We start from the raw sequence: 15,562 nt of genomic DNA on the forward strand, positions 1-15,562 counted from the left end.
ATCAGATCTCTCTTAGCACAGGACCGATCTGTACTTGGTGTTCATCCAAGGGTCATTGGACCTGGAGTGGCACCTAATACCTTGTGTGACTCCTTTAATGACACCTGTTGGCAGTGCTTGCTTCATGGGCTTCTTTTTAAGAGCAGCAAGTAAGTCCATGAGAAGCAAGCAAGGATTCACACTTACTGAGCAGCCTCCATGTACCATACCCACCCCTCCTTGGCCACTTGACATGTGTGATTTTCGTAAAGCCCCATAGAGCAGTTAGGATGCGTTTGATGCCAAGGAATAAAATAGCTAACCACAGCTTAAGCAGTAAGTCACTGAGTTAGCTAATGTGACAGGAAGGCTGTTCCAGGTTTGGTTCAGTACCACCATCATATCCTAAAGAACCAGGCTTTTTTCCTCTTTCTGCTCTACCATCCTCAGCATGTTGACTTTTCATCCTCCAGCTTGTGCCTCATGTAACCAATATGACTGCTGCGGCTCCAGCCATCAACGTCGCACACAAGGTAAAAAGAGAATGAGTAGAGCACCTGGGTGGCTCTGTGGTTGAGCATCTGCCTTCGGCTCAGGTCATGATCCCGGTCCTGGGATCGAGTGTCGCATCGGGCTCCCCACGGGGAGCCTTCTTCTGCGTCTGCCTATGTCTCTGCCTGTCTCTGTGTCTCTCACAAATAAATAAATAAAATCTCAATAATGAGTCGAGAAATTTTTTTCTCCTCTCAAGGGATGCAATCTTTTCTAGGAGCCCCCAGAAGATCTCTCTTTATGTGTCGCAGGACTGAGTCAGGCAGGAGACTCTGCCCCAGGTCAATAAATGGAAAGACCTTCAGGATCACCTCTTGTGGGGTCATGTCAATGGTCACAAAGTCACCCTCCATGACGTAAACCTACACCACCACTGAGCAGCCGTACACGCTCCATGTCACCTTGAATAGGCTGGAGGTAAAGAGAAGAGGGGGAGTGACTGCTACGGGAACTGCAGGGTAGGGAGCCTCCCTGAGGCCCAGAGATGGGACCTCACTGGGATGTGAGAGAAGCAGCAAGGCCGAGCGGTAAGAGAAGCGTGCAGGGAGGCCTCAGCCCGTGGGCAGGCTCCTGGGAAGCTGTGGCCAGGAGAGATCTTGGTTTTGTTTTCCGAGGTTCGCTCTGATGACTCTGGGAAGCAGTAGAGGACACAGGACGGGCGTCCAGAAGGGAGGCTCAGGGCCAGTCAAGAGGCGGTTGCTGAGATCCACACAGGGATGAGGGGGCTGGATTGAGGGTAGGCGGGGCCCCCAGTGGGGACCCCTCACCCGTGTGGCAGCGTCCGGCATGGACAAGGCGAGGCACCCAAACCCACCGTGATAACAAGTGCCTGGACGGGGGGTACACAGTTCCAGCACCCAAAGGCCCTCTCGGGCTGATGATAGAGAAAGTCAGCGCCTGCAAACTGGCCCTCGTGGCTTTAACTTGTCGGGAGGGCTGATGAGAACCTGGGCCCCGGAGCTGAGTTCATTCGCAAATTCCTATCATTTCTAGATGGCTGCAGCTCAGAGCCATCCTCCTTTGAGCGCAGCCAGGGAGAGAAGAGTGAATGATGGCAAATGAAAACCAGAAGTAGGAACAGCCTGAAGAAATGGGAGGGAGCTTATTCGCCTCCTCTGGAAGCATGTTCAAAGCCCCCCTCCCCCGGCCGCCCGGGTAACCCTATCCCCCCTCCACCTGGCACCCTCCCCTGGTTTACCCCTCCCCACCTTTGGGAAATACCTGGGCGGGATGACCCCAGTCCCTTCCATGAGAATGTACTGCCCCAGTGTGAAATCACAGCCCTGTGACTTTCCCTTTAAGAGCTGTCAGAGCCAGAGAGGCTGGCCAAGCTTGGGCAGGAGGTGGGGACAGAGGGAAGAAAGGAGAAAAAAAAGAGAGAGAGAGAGAGAGAGGCAGGAAAAGTTTTTTCAGAGGAAAATGCAGGGTTTATCCTTAACTCTGACGTCAGATCTTGCTTTAATAAAACCCCCCCCAAGGCTGTGGGAAGAGGCATATCTGGTGCTCCTGATGGGCCAGGCCAGTCTCTCGGCCCAGCTCCCCCGAGAGGCGGCCGGATCCTCTGGGCTGCTCCGTCGATGCCGTTGCCGCTGACTTCCAGGCATGAGGTGGTTCCTGCCCTGGACGCTGGCAGCAGTGACAGCAGCAGCCGCCACGGTGAGTCCCGCCTGGAGGGGCTCAGAGAAGGGACCCAGATCCCTTCTCCCACAGGTTCTGCTATGTGGGTGGGCAGATCCAGGGGGGCTGGGAGCGTGGGGGCGAGCTGGAAGTGACTGGCCCCCACGGAGGGGCCAGGGCCAAGCCCAGGGGGAGGACGGGGCTGTGCAGCGGGAAGGGGGCAGCCCCCGCGGTGGCGGAGGGTGGGCGGGGGTGGGCAGGGTTGCACAAAGCAAACAGGTGCTCCACGCCCGCCTTTCACACCTGAAACTCAGCAGAAAGGGGGCACTTGGTGGATTGGGGAGTCGGGATCCTGGCCCCCAGACCCAGCTGTGCCCGGGCTGGCTGTGTGACCTTGGGCCAGTCACTCCTCCCTGAACAGCGAAGAAGTCCGCAGGAGGCTTGTCAAGTTTTGGGTTTGGAAAATAAGGCTCCAGATGCTGGACGTACTACAAGTAGGGGAGTCAGAAGACACCCGAGAAGGCCAGCTTTCCACAAAAGTGCTGCTTTTGGGCAAACACTGCTTGCGGACGCTTTTGAACCCCAACCTCGGGTGCCTCGGGCTGGCACAGCCACAGCCACCTACAGCGCAAGGGCACATGCACATTGGGGCCCCGGACATGAAGCCGGCTGTTTTGGGGGATCCTGCGCCTGCTCTCTCTCCTCTCCCTGCCCCAGGGCTCTCCTTCAAAGCCAAGGGAGAGGGTCTTTCTGAGAAGCCAGGGGAGCAAGACACGTGGCAGCACACAGCCAGCCTGCTGTCTGCGGGTGTAGACGCAGGCCCAGGACGGGCAGGAGGTGGGCAGCGGGGAAGAGCTCCTGAATCCAAGATCCCACAGCCCCAGCCAGCGCCTGCTGCCTGTGGTGACGCCAAGAGACAGAGGGAAGGTGGCAAGAAGGGTTTCATTACCCACGAGCCCTGAAGCTTCTTTGGTGATCAACGTGCCCCATTTGTGGATGAGGAAGCTGAGGCTTAAGGTAGAGCTACTCGCCCATGGGCTCAGAGTCCCGGGCTCTGATTTAACCAGATCTGAGGCTGAGAGCCGACCCAGCCCAGCTGCCTCTGGAGCTGGGCTAATGGATGCTTCTCCAGGCGCCGCCATAGTATGTTTGAGGAGGGCAGGGGTGCATCTGCGTGGTTGGTTGTGCAATCCTTTATTTTAATTAATTTATTTTTTTTGTGAAATCCTTTAAAGCTTGCATGGGGCCCACCCATGGTTGGTGCCAAGCCGTGCTGCAAAAAGCGATGCTAACTTCATTTTATGGAAGAAAGAAACAGATGCTTAGGGCAAGCAAGGGACTTGCCCAGGGTCTCACGATTCGTAAGTGGCCAGGGCTCAAATTGAGATCTTCTCCTGCCCGCCAAATCCTGCTCTTTCTTCCAGAGCTTTCCTAGCTTAGGGTCAACTGAGCGTTTCCTACAGACTGGAGCAAACCACAGAGAGCCAAAGCAGCCTTTATTGGGGGTTACTAGGGTTGGGAGGACAAGGCGTGGATGGAGAAGAGGTGAGAGGGGCAGGGTCGCAGGAGTCTGAGCGAAGAGGAGGAAAGAAGCTGTAGCAGGTCCAAGTACGTTGGAGCCCGTTACCTCCCAGGATGGGGGGTGCTGGGGAGGAGAGGGGTCCAGATCCCCAGGGAACCTGCAGCATGGGAGCCCAGAATCCAGAGAGACACGAAGAGCAGGATGGAGGGGAGGCTCCTGGGAGGCAGTGGGGCAACTCTCCTCTGTGCAGCCCCCCACTTGGGGACCTTCTCTGGGCCCCCAACATGATCCAGCCCACATTGGTGTCCAGATCCAGAGGCTCCCAGACAAAGCCCAGCATGAGAGCTCTTGGAGCATCTTAATGCCCCCCGTGAGGCCTGTGAGACAGATGGCGACCAGGGCTTTGCTCTCTAGCCAAACGCCATACATGGCCTTCCTCTGCTAACTAACATAGAACAGGAATGCAAGCTCCTCCGGGGGCCCCGGGGGATTTTCATGGAAAAATGATTATAGATGTTCATATGGAAGGAGCCGTTTGTGAGACATGCCGAGGAAAACATGTTGAGGAAGCAGAGTTCTGAGGGAAGACTTGCCCTATCAGATAGTGAAATGCCATCTGAAAGTTCTGGAATTGAAGGAGCAAGATGCCAACCAGGAAGAGAGAAATTAGCAGGACAGGGCAGCGAGCTCAGAAACTCCACGGAGCCTCCTTGGGAATGTGATCTGTGATCAAGGCGTGAGGGGATTTTACAGATTTGACTGGTTTTTCCATCTCTTTATTCTTCTGTTCCTTCTACATGGACAATACCCACCCTGCGCTAGGAGAAAGGGGCTACGTTTAGTGGGTGCAACCAATGGCCCGAGCCAAGGGCCTGTGTATATGAGACCTTCCTCAGGTCACCCAGCAGATACTCACTAGCATATACCGAGCACCCCCTAAAGCCCTTACAGCAATACTACGAAGCAGACGTGATGACCCCTCTTTGCCGATGCAGAAACTTGAAGGTCAGAGAGGTTCAGTCATTTGCCCGAGGTCACACAGCTGGCAATTTTGAACCTAGGTGCTGCTCTGTGCCACACAGCCTGCGGCCTAGCTGGCCCACGTAGCCATATAGAAATGAGAGGCCCATGGTTTCTGCTCCTACAGCACGTAGAGGCCAGAGAGACACAACAGCCACCCCCGCCCATGGGGAAGACGGGTGGCGGGGGTGGAGGTCTCCAGGACAGAGAGGCTGGGTGCAAGCTCTGCCAGGGCTGGGCCAGCTTCAGCAGGTCCCTTACCGGCTCTGGGTCTCGCCGTCTTCTCTCGTTCATCGAGGCTCACCACCTCGGCCCTACTAGCTCCCTGCTGAAGGCTCTCAGAAGCCTGGGACTGGGAGAAGCAAACTACGTGCCAGTAAGTCCCCGGGCACACGTTAGGTCTGTGGTCGTCAGTGTGTAGGTGAGACCCACGTCCTGTCTGCCATATAAACGCGGGGATATGCACGAGCTTGTGTGTGCACGTGTGTCGGAGATCGTGGCTCGTCTGAGTGTGTAAATCGCCACGGTGTGTGTGATGGTACACTGATGCACGTGTAGGGTATATGAGATGCAAGCTCATTCTCCGCTCCCGGGACCGACCACGGGGTGGTGTGGCCCGGTATGCGGCGCAGCCCTTTTAAAAATGTGAGAACATAACATAAACGCTGTGCCTCCTCTACAACCCCTGTCCACGGCTTTGGATCTGAGCCAGCATTTAAAACCCCACCCCAGGCCCCTGCTTGGAACCTCTTCCTGCAACTTAGACGCTCTGCTGGTCGGCTCGGGGCCGCGGCCTGCCCCACTTGCCGCCTGTCCGGGGGATGCTGGCGGGAGTGCGGCACCACCAGGAGCTTTCCACCTGGCACGGCGCTTGGCAAAGCTTCGCCCTCTGGGATGGGCTCCTTGGAGAACCAGACCCTGACTGTGGGTGAGGCCGCACCTCCGGCCCGACGGCAGACTCACCTCCCCCCCCAGCTTATAGAAGAGGCCACTGCCCCAGGCCAGCAAAGCAGCCAAATGCCAGGAGGCTGCCTTTGGCTTTGTACAAGGATTTGCGCCTGGGATTCCTCCCAGGAGACTTGGCCATCTCTCGGGGCAGCAGGGAGGGGCCGTTACACATACTGTGAGCTCCACATGGGAGAGAGGGAAGCAAGACAGCAATGGGCCAGGCTGGAGTCCCAGGAGGGGCTGGGAGGCCTGCCAACCACAGTCGGGGAAGCAGAGCAAGGAAGGAAGTTTCAAGCTCAAACCATACAATACTGTGAATGTCTAAGAGCGAGGCTTTGGCACATGGTACATTCACTCAACACCCCTGGAGCTCCCGGTGACTCAGTAACGCTGATGAGAATGAAGGTAAACACAAATGAAGTGTTCACTGTATCCCAAGCACTCTATGTACAGCAGCTCACTTGGAGGCCACACCTATGAAGCCACCAGCATCCTCATACTGGCACTGTCCCTCATGGCCACTTGCCACAGGAGACCACTGGGTACCTGAAATGAGGCTCCATCCCAAGGGAGATGTAGAACACACACCAGATTTCAAAGATTCAGTACGAGTATAGGAGCACCACAGGCTCACTGTGATTTTTCTATTGACTCCATGTTGAAATAAGAATATTTTTAATATGTTGGGTTAAACGAATAGAACACGAAACTGACTTTCACTGGTTTCTTACTAGTTTTCTGGCTACTAGGAAATGTAAGATTCTATATCTGGTTCACGTAGTGTATTACTAGACCGTGTTGGCCTGGGAAGACGCCAAGTGTCCATAGATGGGTTTTAATAGGTGGAGGGGGGCCAGATATTAAGGGTTCTAATCCCAGCTCGTCCACTGAGCCAGTTTTGTCATCTGTGAAAAGATGTAATATTAGTACTTGTTTCCTTGGGTTATTGAGAAGATTAAGGAATGAAACAGAGATAAAGCACGGGAAGCCCCAGCGTAGCCAAGGGGAAGTGGGGACGTGATTCACTTCACTCCAATAGCAGGGTTGGGGGCCCCAGCTTGAGTGGAAGCACTGGCTGCAGGCAAGTGCCAGGTCTGAACAAATGAGCAGGGGTTCATAAAGACCCCAGACCCAGCACCAGGTGGGCGAGAGGAGTGGTAGACTTACTGGTGGACTGTGCTGGGCTCAGGGCTGAGTTGGTCTCCTGAAGCTCCCAAGGTTTCTACATCCTGCCAGCTTCTTAGCACATTTTGAAGGAGTCAATGGACATGGTTGGATTATCACATAGGAGAGAAAAATACTGATGGTGGCTGTGGTGAAGATGATGGTAGTGCTGTGAAGGTGATGATGAAGCTGATGATAATGATGGTGGTGGTGGTGGTGGTGGTGCTGGTGCTGATGATGGTGGTGATGATGATGATGGTGGTGGTGGTGGTGATGGTGGTAAATATGACAGTGGTGGTGATGATGTTGCTGATGGTGGTGGTAGTGATGATGACAGTGGTGCTGTGATAAAGGGGATGATGATGGAGGTGGTGATAATGATGGTGGTGGCAGTGGTGGTTATTATATTAGTGGTAGTGGTGGTGGTGGTGGTGATGTTGGTAATGATGGTGGTAAAGATAACAGTGGTGGTGAAGATGGTGCTGATGGTGGTGGTGGTGATGATGATGGTGGTAGTGGTGATGGTGGTGGTAGTGGTGATGATGGTGTTGGTGGTGGTGGTGGTGGTGATGGTGGTAAAGATGGCAGTGGTAGTGATGATGGTACTGATGGTGGTGGTGGTGATAATGGTGGTGGTGGTGATGATGATAGTGGTGCTGTGATAAAGGGGATGATGATGGAGGTGGTGATAATGATGGTGGTGGCGGTGGTGATTATGATGATAGCAGTGGTGGTGGTGGTGGTGATGGTGGTAAAGATGACAGTGGTGGTGCTAATGGTGCTGATGGTGGTGGCGGTAATGATAAATGAGGGTGCTTGTAGTTGAGAGTTGGGTCTTACAACCCTGAGTCCCTTGATGCCATCCACGGTTTCATAGCCCACTCACTTGCTCGTTCCATGGATGCTGACAGCCTTGCTGCACACCCAGGCCCTTCTTATTTCTAGAGAAATGATGATACATGGTCATCTCTGTTCCGCTGTCAAGAATGGCTCATGTGTTGGAGGTAGATTTTTACGCTATCAGAGAGGAGCATGTTGAGGAATCAAAAAGGAAGCTCAGAGAGCTTCAGGAGAAAAAATATGAATTCCAAGACTCTGAGCCTGAATTCCTGGGGAGAGCCCCCAGGTACATGCATGTCAGCTGGCACCCTGGTGATTCTTAACACACACTGGATTTCAAAAATCACTTCTGTATCTCGCCCAGCCTTGACATTCTGCTAATCCACCAACTGTCATCCTGTTCCTCCTCTCTGGGAAAGGGGGAGGCGGAGGGGGAAAGGGAGACAGAACCAGATGAGAAGGAACCATGCCTCTCAAAGTATGAATAATGGACATTCCAGGGGATGTGATATCATCTGTGCCCACCCACCCCAAGGCCCCCAGTCTGGAGGCTAGTCCAGGCTTGAGACACCGACTGTGGATCTGCTAACCCCGGTAGGGGTGGGCGGGAGGAAGGAGAGGAAATGAGAGCCTGGGGCCCCAAGAAGAGGAAGGGAGGGGTCCAGCCCTGTCCTTCCCAGAATCTTGCATTGAGTCTTGGAAGTGATAGAAGGGGTGTGCGCTATGAGCCTGCCTGGGGCAGGATGGGTCAGGGGGTGAAGATTGGAGGAATATTCTGAGAGAGCAAGGACGTGCCACCCTGTCCTTGGGGCAGATGGTGGACTGGCCTGGATGCTTGCCTTCTCAGTGTTTGTTTTCTGGTTTTAAAAATGAGGAGGTTGGACTTGAATCCTAAACTTGCTTCCAACTGGAGCATTCAGAGTCCTAGGGTCCATTCACCCACTCACTGGGCGACCCAACATGGCACCAGCAGCAGGGCTCATGGGCTGTGATTCCCGTGCTGTTGCTCTAGGATGGGCACACATCACTGGCCCTGGCACTGAAATGGGTGTCCCATGCTCTGGGATGACCCTCCAGACATGCATCCTCCCCTCGAGGTGTTCAAAGATGACTTCCTGTCTCGTCTTTCAGCCCTCAGAGTGTATCGCAGGTCTCATAAAGCCAAAAAGCACTCCACCAGCTTAATCTCCACCGCGTCCCACCATCTGAGGGCTTCCCCAGTCAGGCCTGGTCCTGAGGCTTCTCAAGTACTACCTCCAAAGAGCAATCCCAGGCACCCCCAGGCCTACTGGGTCGGGCTGGACAGGGGTCCAGGACTCCAGAGTTTTAACACTTCCCAGCACAGAGGAACCTTGAGGTCTTGCAAGTTTGGGAGACACCCTTGAAGGTAACAGTGCCTTTGGAGCACTTAAGTCCCCACTTGTCTCCCCATCTTGGGGAGAATGGCTCCATCTGCCCCTATCAGAAACCTGGGGCCATCATCCACCCTTATCTCTGGCTCCCCACTCCTCCCAGCTGCCGGTGGGAGCACTGGGACCTTCAGCAGGGCCCTCCATCCAGCACCTCCCCCTGGATCCCCTCCAGATGCCCTCCAACCTGGAGGCTCAAGCCCACGCGTGGAGCTTGGAGAGAAGAGTGTGAATTCTGCTGGCAGGATGATTGGGAGGAAACCAAGGAGTTTGAATTTAGGAAGGGGATCATCTTGAGCACCTCACTTAGCCCTTTAGAGTCTCAGTTTCCTGTGACACAGGGATTGACTAAATGTCACCGTGCCAGAGAAGGAGCTGGGGCAACACAGAGCCCGGGGCAGCTGGGCGTGCCACAAGTCCCACCAGGCTCCTCGCTCTGAGTCTGGCCAAGCCTGCCTTCCAGCCTCATCCTTTGGAAATGCCTTCGGTCACCTTCTTCCCAATACAAGGCTGTTGTCCCAAATATGCAAGTGTCCTCCCGGTGATGCAGATGCTCCTGCTGTTCCCTCTGCCCGAAGCCTTCTCCCCCACTTCTCTGCTCATGGAATCCATGCTGCTGTAACTGGAATCCTCCAGGAAGCTTCCCTTGGCTTCCACCAGGAGGAGCTGCCAGCGGGTGCCCACAGGTGCTGGTTCTTGCCCAGGTAGAAGGACACAGGTCACTGCGCAGCTCTCCGCTGGCCTCGCCGCATGGATGAGCCACCCTGCCTCACGCTCCTACCTCCCACAAGGACACAGCCCCAGGCCCTGGCACCTGCTGTGCCCTACCCTTGGCCTTGCTTGTGCTTTCTCCCCTCTGGACCTGACACCTGCCATATGCAGCTCAGCAGTCACTGTGGGTGCACATTATAGGTGTTGGCTGAACGAATGAATGAGTGAGTGAATGAAGAAAACCAGAAGGGCTGGGCAGGTTGGGTGTAGAGGGGATGGGGAGGGAGGGAAGGCACAACACTGACCTTTCTAGTGGAGACGTTGTGCCAGGGAAGGGGACGGGGGATCTGACAGTAGAGACCGGGCCTGATGGCTAGGAGGGCTGAACGGTGAGCAGGAACTCACAGGCTGCCCTCCACAGCCCAGACCAGGGGTCCGAAGGCCCCGTGCTAGTCAGGCCCTGATTCAGTCTTGGGGCCCCGGTTTCTCCATCCGAAATGCAGGCAGGAAACCCATCCTGCCCATGCTGGGCGGCGTGGAGAGGCAGGGCAGGTGGCAGTGCATGGCCCGGGGACAGAGCCCGCTCGGCCGCTTCCCACTGGGCCTCAGCCTTTCGTCTGTCAAGTAGACTTTGAAAGTCCGGCTCACAGAGCCCCTGTGACCCAGAGAGAGAGGGCAGAGGAGGTGCGGAGCGCGTGTGCAGGAGACTGGGCAGCCGCAAGCAGGAGAGCAAATAAATATCAAGGTGCTCTGGTGTTAGCAGGGGATTGTCTTCGAGGCCCGGCGGAGAGTTCTGGAACAACAAAGCTGGAGGGCGGGGCCTCATGGATTGGGGGCTACAGCTGTCTATCTGTCCGGTGGACACTGCCCTTTAAACCTTCCTCTTACACACACACACCGAGGCATATACACACAGAGAGACATAGGCATACACGTGTGCACACACATGCACGCACACAGGCATACATATGTGCACACACAGGCATACACACACAGACACAGGCATACACGTGCACATGCCCAGGCTTACACACGCAGAGACACAGACACACATGCATGCACACAGGCATACACACAGAGAGATACAGGCATACATGTGCACACACATATATACACACATAGGCATACTCATAGTGAGGCACAGGCATACATGTGCACATACACTGGCATACACACACACAGGAATACACACACATTGGAATACACACACAGAGACACAAACATACACGAGTGTGCACACACACACACACTCATGCGCACATGCACACACCTGTCGACTTCCTTGACAGCTGCTCCCGGCCCTGAGCTCCAGGGAGCCTCATCCTGACCCTTGCAAACTCCTGTTTTTAAACAACCGGAAGCATCACCCCCTGTGGGATCGCCACTGTGATCTGGGGACACACATACCTCACTTAGTCTAATAGGAGGGCTCTCTGCAGCAGGGGTTCTTATCGTCCTCATTCTGCAGAGGAGGAAACTGAGGCAGGATTTTACCGATGATCTTCTTGCCATCGGAGCATCAAAATCACCACCTTGTTCTCCATACATGGCTGGTGGGACCTGTCCCCGGGGGTGTCCTTGTGTGCCAGGCCCTGGCCCACGTCCACCCTCACAGACTGAGTCAGACTTGATCCAGGAGAAGGGAAGGGGGCTGAGGTCAGGCTAGGGATGGTGGAGGGAGGTCCTGCACGATCGGAGGCTGCTCAGCCTGCCAGCAGTGCCGGGAGGCGCCAGAGGATTGCCTCATCCCAACCTGCCCAATGGGCGAGCAAGTGGCTCATCAAGGCCACAGTCACAGCCCCAGGGGCCTGGGACCCGGGGCTTCCCACCTCCAGGTGCAGGTCTAGGAGCTGAAGACGGTTCTCTCAGCCCCAACAGGCAGCTGCTCCCTCGTCCCTGGTGGAAGAACAGGCCTAACCTCAGCAGATGTTGATTTTTTCCACCCTTGTCTATACTGGCTATTGTTCCAGAGCCAGCTCCAGCCTGGTCACCCCATAGCCACTGCCACCTCCAGTCCTGGTGCATGGAAAGCCCCCAGTTCCTTTTGATGAATTACATGATGACTGGAAATTGGGCAAGAGAAGGGCCCCTTAGAGGTCCTCAGAGGATTAGGAGACCAGAGGCAGAAGAGCAGAGTGCATGATTTTCTTGCTAAGCCTCTTAACCTTGGGGTGGCCTCAGTTTCCCCATCTGTCAAATCAAGACCATGAGGGCTGACCTCACAGGGTGGTTTTGATCATTACCCGGCACAATGGATTGGCTGATTCGGGGGACGCACATGTCCCAGGTATGGCCCTTTAGGTCTCCTGACCATGGCCCCAGCCTACCGTCTCCATACCCCGAACCCTAGGCCCCAACACTGAGCACTGGTCACTCCTGTGCCATGCCACATCACTGCTACCTGCCTGCCTTTGCTCATGCAGTTCCTCTGCCCCTCTTCCTGGCCTTCTGGTCAATCCTCAGTCATCACCCCTCAGGACACAAGGCAAATGATGCCTCCTCCAAGAAGTTCTCCCCACTCCTCTGCCCCGGCCCTTGCTTTCTTGTCTTGCTCTCACAGCCCTTTATTTTAGACTCTGCTGAAATGCTGTGCAGAGTGGCCACTGGGTTCAAATCCCACCTCCTCCATATGCTGGTAGCCTTGGGCAAATTATCTGCGACTCAGTTTACCCATCTGCACATAGGGGGAAGCTGATTGTAAAAGCCACCTGCCTCTTAGGGTTGTCACAAGGATGAAACGACTTAGGTAGAGTGAAAACAAGTAAGAGAGGCCCGAATGGCAAAATACAGAACCACTTGTAGACTTTGCCTCGATCTTGATTCAGAGAAAACCATCTGATTAAAAAAAAAAAAATCTTGGAGACAATCCGTGAAATTCGAATAAGGACCAAAGACCAAGCACTAACTGGAGGAAATTACAATGTCGTAACTAATCTCACTGGGGGGAATCGTTGTACGGGGGTGGCCTGTTCTAAGAATTTCTCCTGCTTTTGCACGTGCTCCAGAATTTCGGGTGCAATCACGCGCGGTGTCTGGGGTGTGCTCTGAAATCCTCAGGGGAAGGAAAAAATGCGAGTAGGTGGGAGTAATGGATAAAGCAAGCTCAAGGAAGCTGGGTGATCGCTGACGCTGGTGAAAGGCGCGAGAAGTGGGACTTCGGTGAATACGACACCTGTCTCGAGGGAAGAGCGAACAGGTCTTGAAGCTACTGACACGTGCAGCGCGGGCACAGAGCCCTGCCGCTTGGTGCGGGCGCCGAAGGGGTCGGCAGTTGTACGCCGGGCTGGCGCTCTGTCCCAGGACCGGCAAACCCTCCCATAGCAAACCATAGAAGATCGGATGGCAGATAGGCGAGGCTTTGTGGGCTATGGGGTCTCCTGCCTTGTTTTTGTTGTTTTTTTTTTCCAACTTTTTGAAAATGGGAAATCCATTTTTTACAAGACGCAGTGGGCCAGTTGTGGTTGCTGGGCAGCAGATTGCAACCCTTGCTCAGGATGCAGTTACTCCTTCTATTAGTCTCTTCCCCTCAGAAGGCTGGGTGCTCCCGGAGGCTTTGCACTTGGAATTGAAGAGATGCTTCCTATAGTTGATGAATGAATGAATGAATGAATGAACGAATGAACGAACAAGCAAATGAACGGACACACAAGGGCTCCTTATTTGGAAAGAAGTCTGGCTTCCTGACCCTTCGAGCCTTGTCCTCTACAGTGGAGTCCTCCTCCCCTGACAGAAGCTCACAAGACTGCATGCTTATAAAGCCAATTAGCAGAAAATCCCAAAAACTCTTGCACACCCCATGACCTGCACCGTGGCCAACGCTGCGTCAGCTGCGGGGCCTCTGGTCCCTGGGAAGTCCAGCCTAGGGACAGCCAGAGCCAGACAGGGAAGGGTCTGGGCGGTGCTGGGTCCTCCCCACACTCAGGCCTGCTGACTTTAGGGGTAAGGGAGCTCAGACCTTCCTGCCTGAAGGGCAGCCCCCACCGGGATCACAGGTACAGGTCCCTAGGGGTGCTGTCCTACGAGGAGCTCAGGAAATAGGGGTCCCCCCTCCCCACTTACACTGTGACTCCCCTAGGACAGGGAGGGAGGTCAGAGTGGTGGGGAAGTCAGCTGGGCCACAGGGGCCCCACAGCTCTGGGGCCAGAGCTCATGCTTCCACTCCCCCCCAGGGCCCTCATTTCAGTAATGGGGTGAAGAGGCAAGGCAGCTCTTTCCTGCAGGCCCCAGAACAGTTCGGGGTCCCCGCCAACCATTTCTGTCTCAAGGATGCCCCCTTGTGGGGCATCTAGGTGTGGCCTCCTGAACGCGGAGGAGCCAGGCTCCAGGACCATCCCTTCCAGGCACTGAGCACTTGCCTCCCCGGGGGGAATCAGGCTCAATACCGGGCCTCAAGGAGGGGGGGGAACAGCCTTTTCCTAAAACAACCCCCTCCCCAAGAGGTTCCCATCTCCTCTCCCGGGGTCCTGGGCAGCTTGGGCTCAACCCCATTACAATCCTCATCACCCCGCATCGTAGTCTTGATGCTGCGCCTCTCACGCGAGCGCCCCTGTCCCCGATGAAGCACCCACATGCTGGGAAGCGGGTGGGCTCCATCTTCATCATCAAGCACAACATCTCAGTTCCCTGGGTGCCCCCTCCCCGCCACGGCCAGCTTCCCCCTTTCTGTTCCCTTGCCTGCTGCCATGTGTTCTTGGGAAAACCAATAATGCAAGTCAAATTGTTAAACTCCCCTGTCCCCGGGTCCGTTTTCCGAGGGGCTGCGAGACACCCTAAAATCCAGTTACCACTCATCTTTAAACAGCATCTCCCAAACTACATTTGCAACATTTCCTACAGGGGCTTTAGTTTCCCACCCACCCACCCCCATCCCCTAATTTTCATTTGCTTCATAGGAGGTACAGTTGAAGGGGTCGATTCATTTCTTTTACCCCGCGATCACCGTCCCTGTCCAAGTGTCTGGCGCTGTCTTAATCCGTTCAGGCAGCTGTAACAAAATACCACAGACCCGGGGGTGCTTATGAACAACTGGAATGTATTTCTCCCAGATTCTGGAGACGGAGATCATGGTGCCCGCGCGGTCATGTTCTGATGAGGAGCCTCTTCCTGGCTCGTGGCTGGTGTCCTGTCCCTGTGTCCTCACATGGAGGAAGGGGCACGGGGACTCTCTGGGGTATCTTTCATAAGGGCTCTATCCCCCCTATTCACCAGGGCTACACCTCATGGCCTCCCTTCCTCCCAGAGTCCTGCCGCCTATGACTTTAGAGGTTAGCATCTCAACACATGAATCTGGGGGGCAGAGGGAGCCACACACTTGCAGACCACAGCAGACCCTTAGGGACCCGTCATGAGGAGCTGCTCCCTTTTTACTTCTCCAAGTCTTCCAGTGACTTTCATAAAACACTAAGGGCAAAGCCATCATGTTCAATGAGCTGCACGAAGCCTGGATCCCCAGCAGAGCATCCGTGTGAAGTCAGGGAATGCCGCGTGTCCTGCGGGTCCGCGTGGATGGTGCTGTGGGAGGTGGGGCAGGGCGTCAGCAGGTGACCCACGGAAGTCACATGTTTGAAGAGGAGGTCAGCCTGGAGCCCCCACAGCTTTCCTTCCCCTGCCTTGCGCTCGAAGACAGGCTTCCCATTCCAGAGACTCACCAGAGGTGCAGGCCCCGATACAGATTCTCAGCCCCTCCTAGAAGAACCGAAGGCGAGGATTCAAAGTGGGGGGTTGGGAACAGGTAGGCCTGCTGTTCCCAACCTCTGCACGCCCTGCCCGAAGCATTGAAGTCAGGCTATCTGGGGTCAGC

At 55.1% G+C, this 15,562-nt stretch overlaps 1 protein-coding gene across 1 annotated transcript in view; it reads left to right on the forward strand.

Moving 5' to 3' along the window:
• The first annotated feature begins 1,890 nt into the window (after window positions 1-1,890).
• The window catches only part of CCN4 (cellular communication network factor 4), a 38,598-nt gene continuing 24,926 nt past the window's right edge, over window positions 1,891-15,562 (forward strand). The window contains exon 1 of the mRNA XM_077847323.1: window positions 1,891-2,187. Within this exon, the coding sequence (XP_077703449.1) occupies window positions 2,134-2,187 (54 nt within the window). The 5' untranslated portion in view covers window positions 1,891-2,133. The remainder of the gene's footprint in view (window positions 2,188-15,562) is intronic.

The sequence above is a fragment of the Canis aureus genome, chromosome 14 (genome assembly GCF_053574225.1).
Source record: "Canis aureus isolate CA01 chromosome 14, VMU_Caureus_v.1.0, whole genome shotgun sequence".
Lineage (NCBI taxonomy): Eukaryota > Metazoa > Chordata > Mammalia > Carnivora > Canidae > Canis > Canis aureus.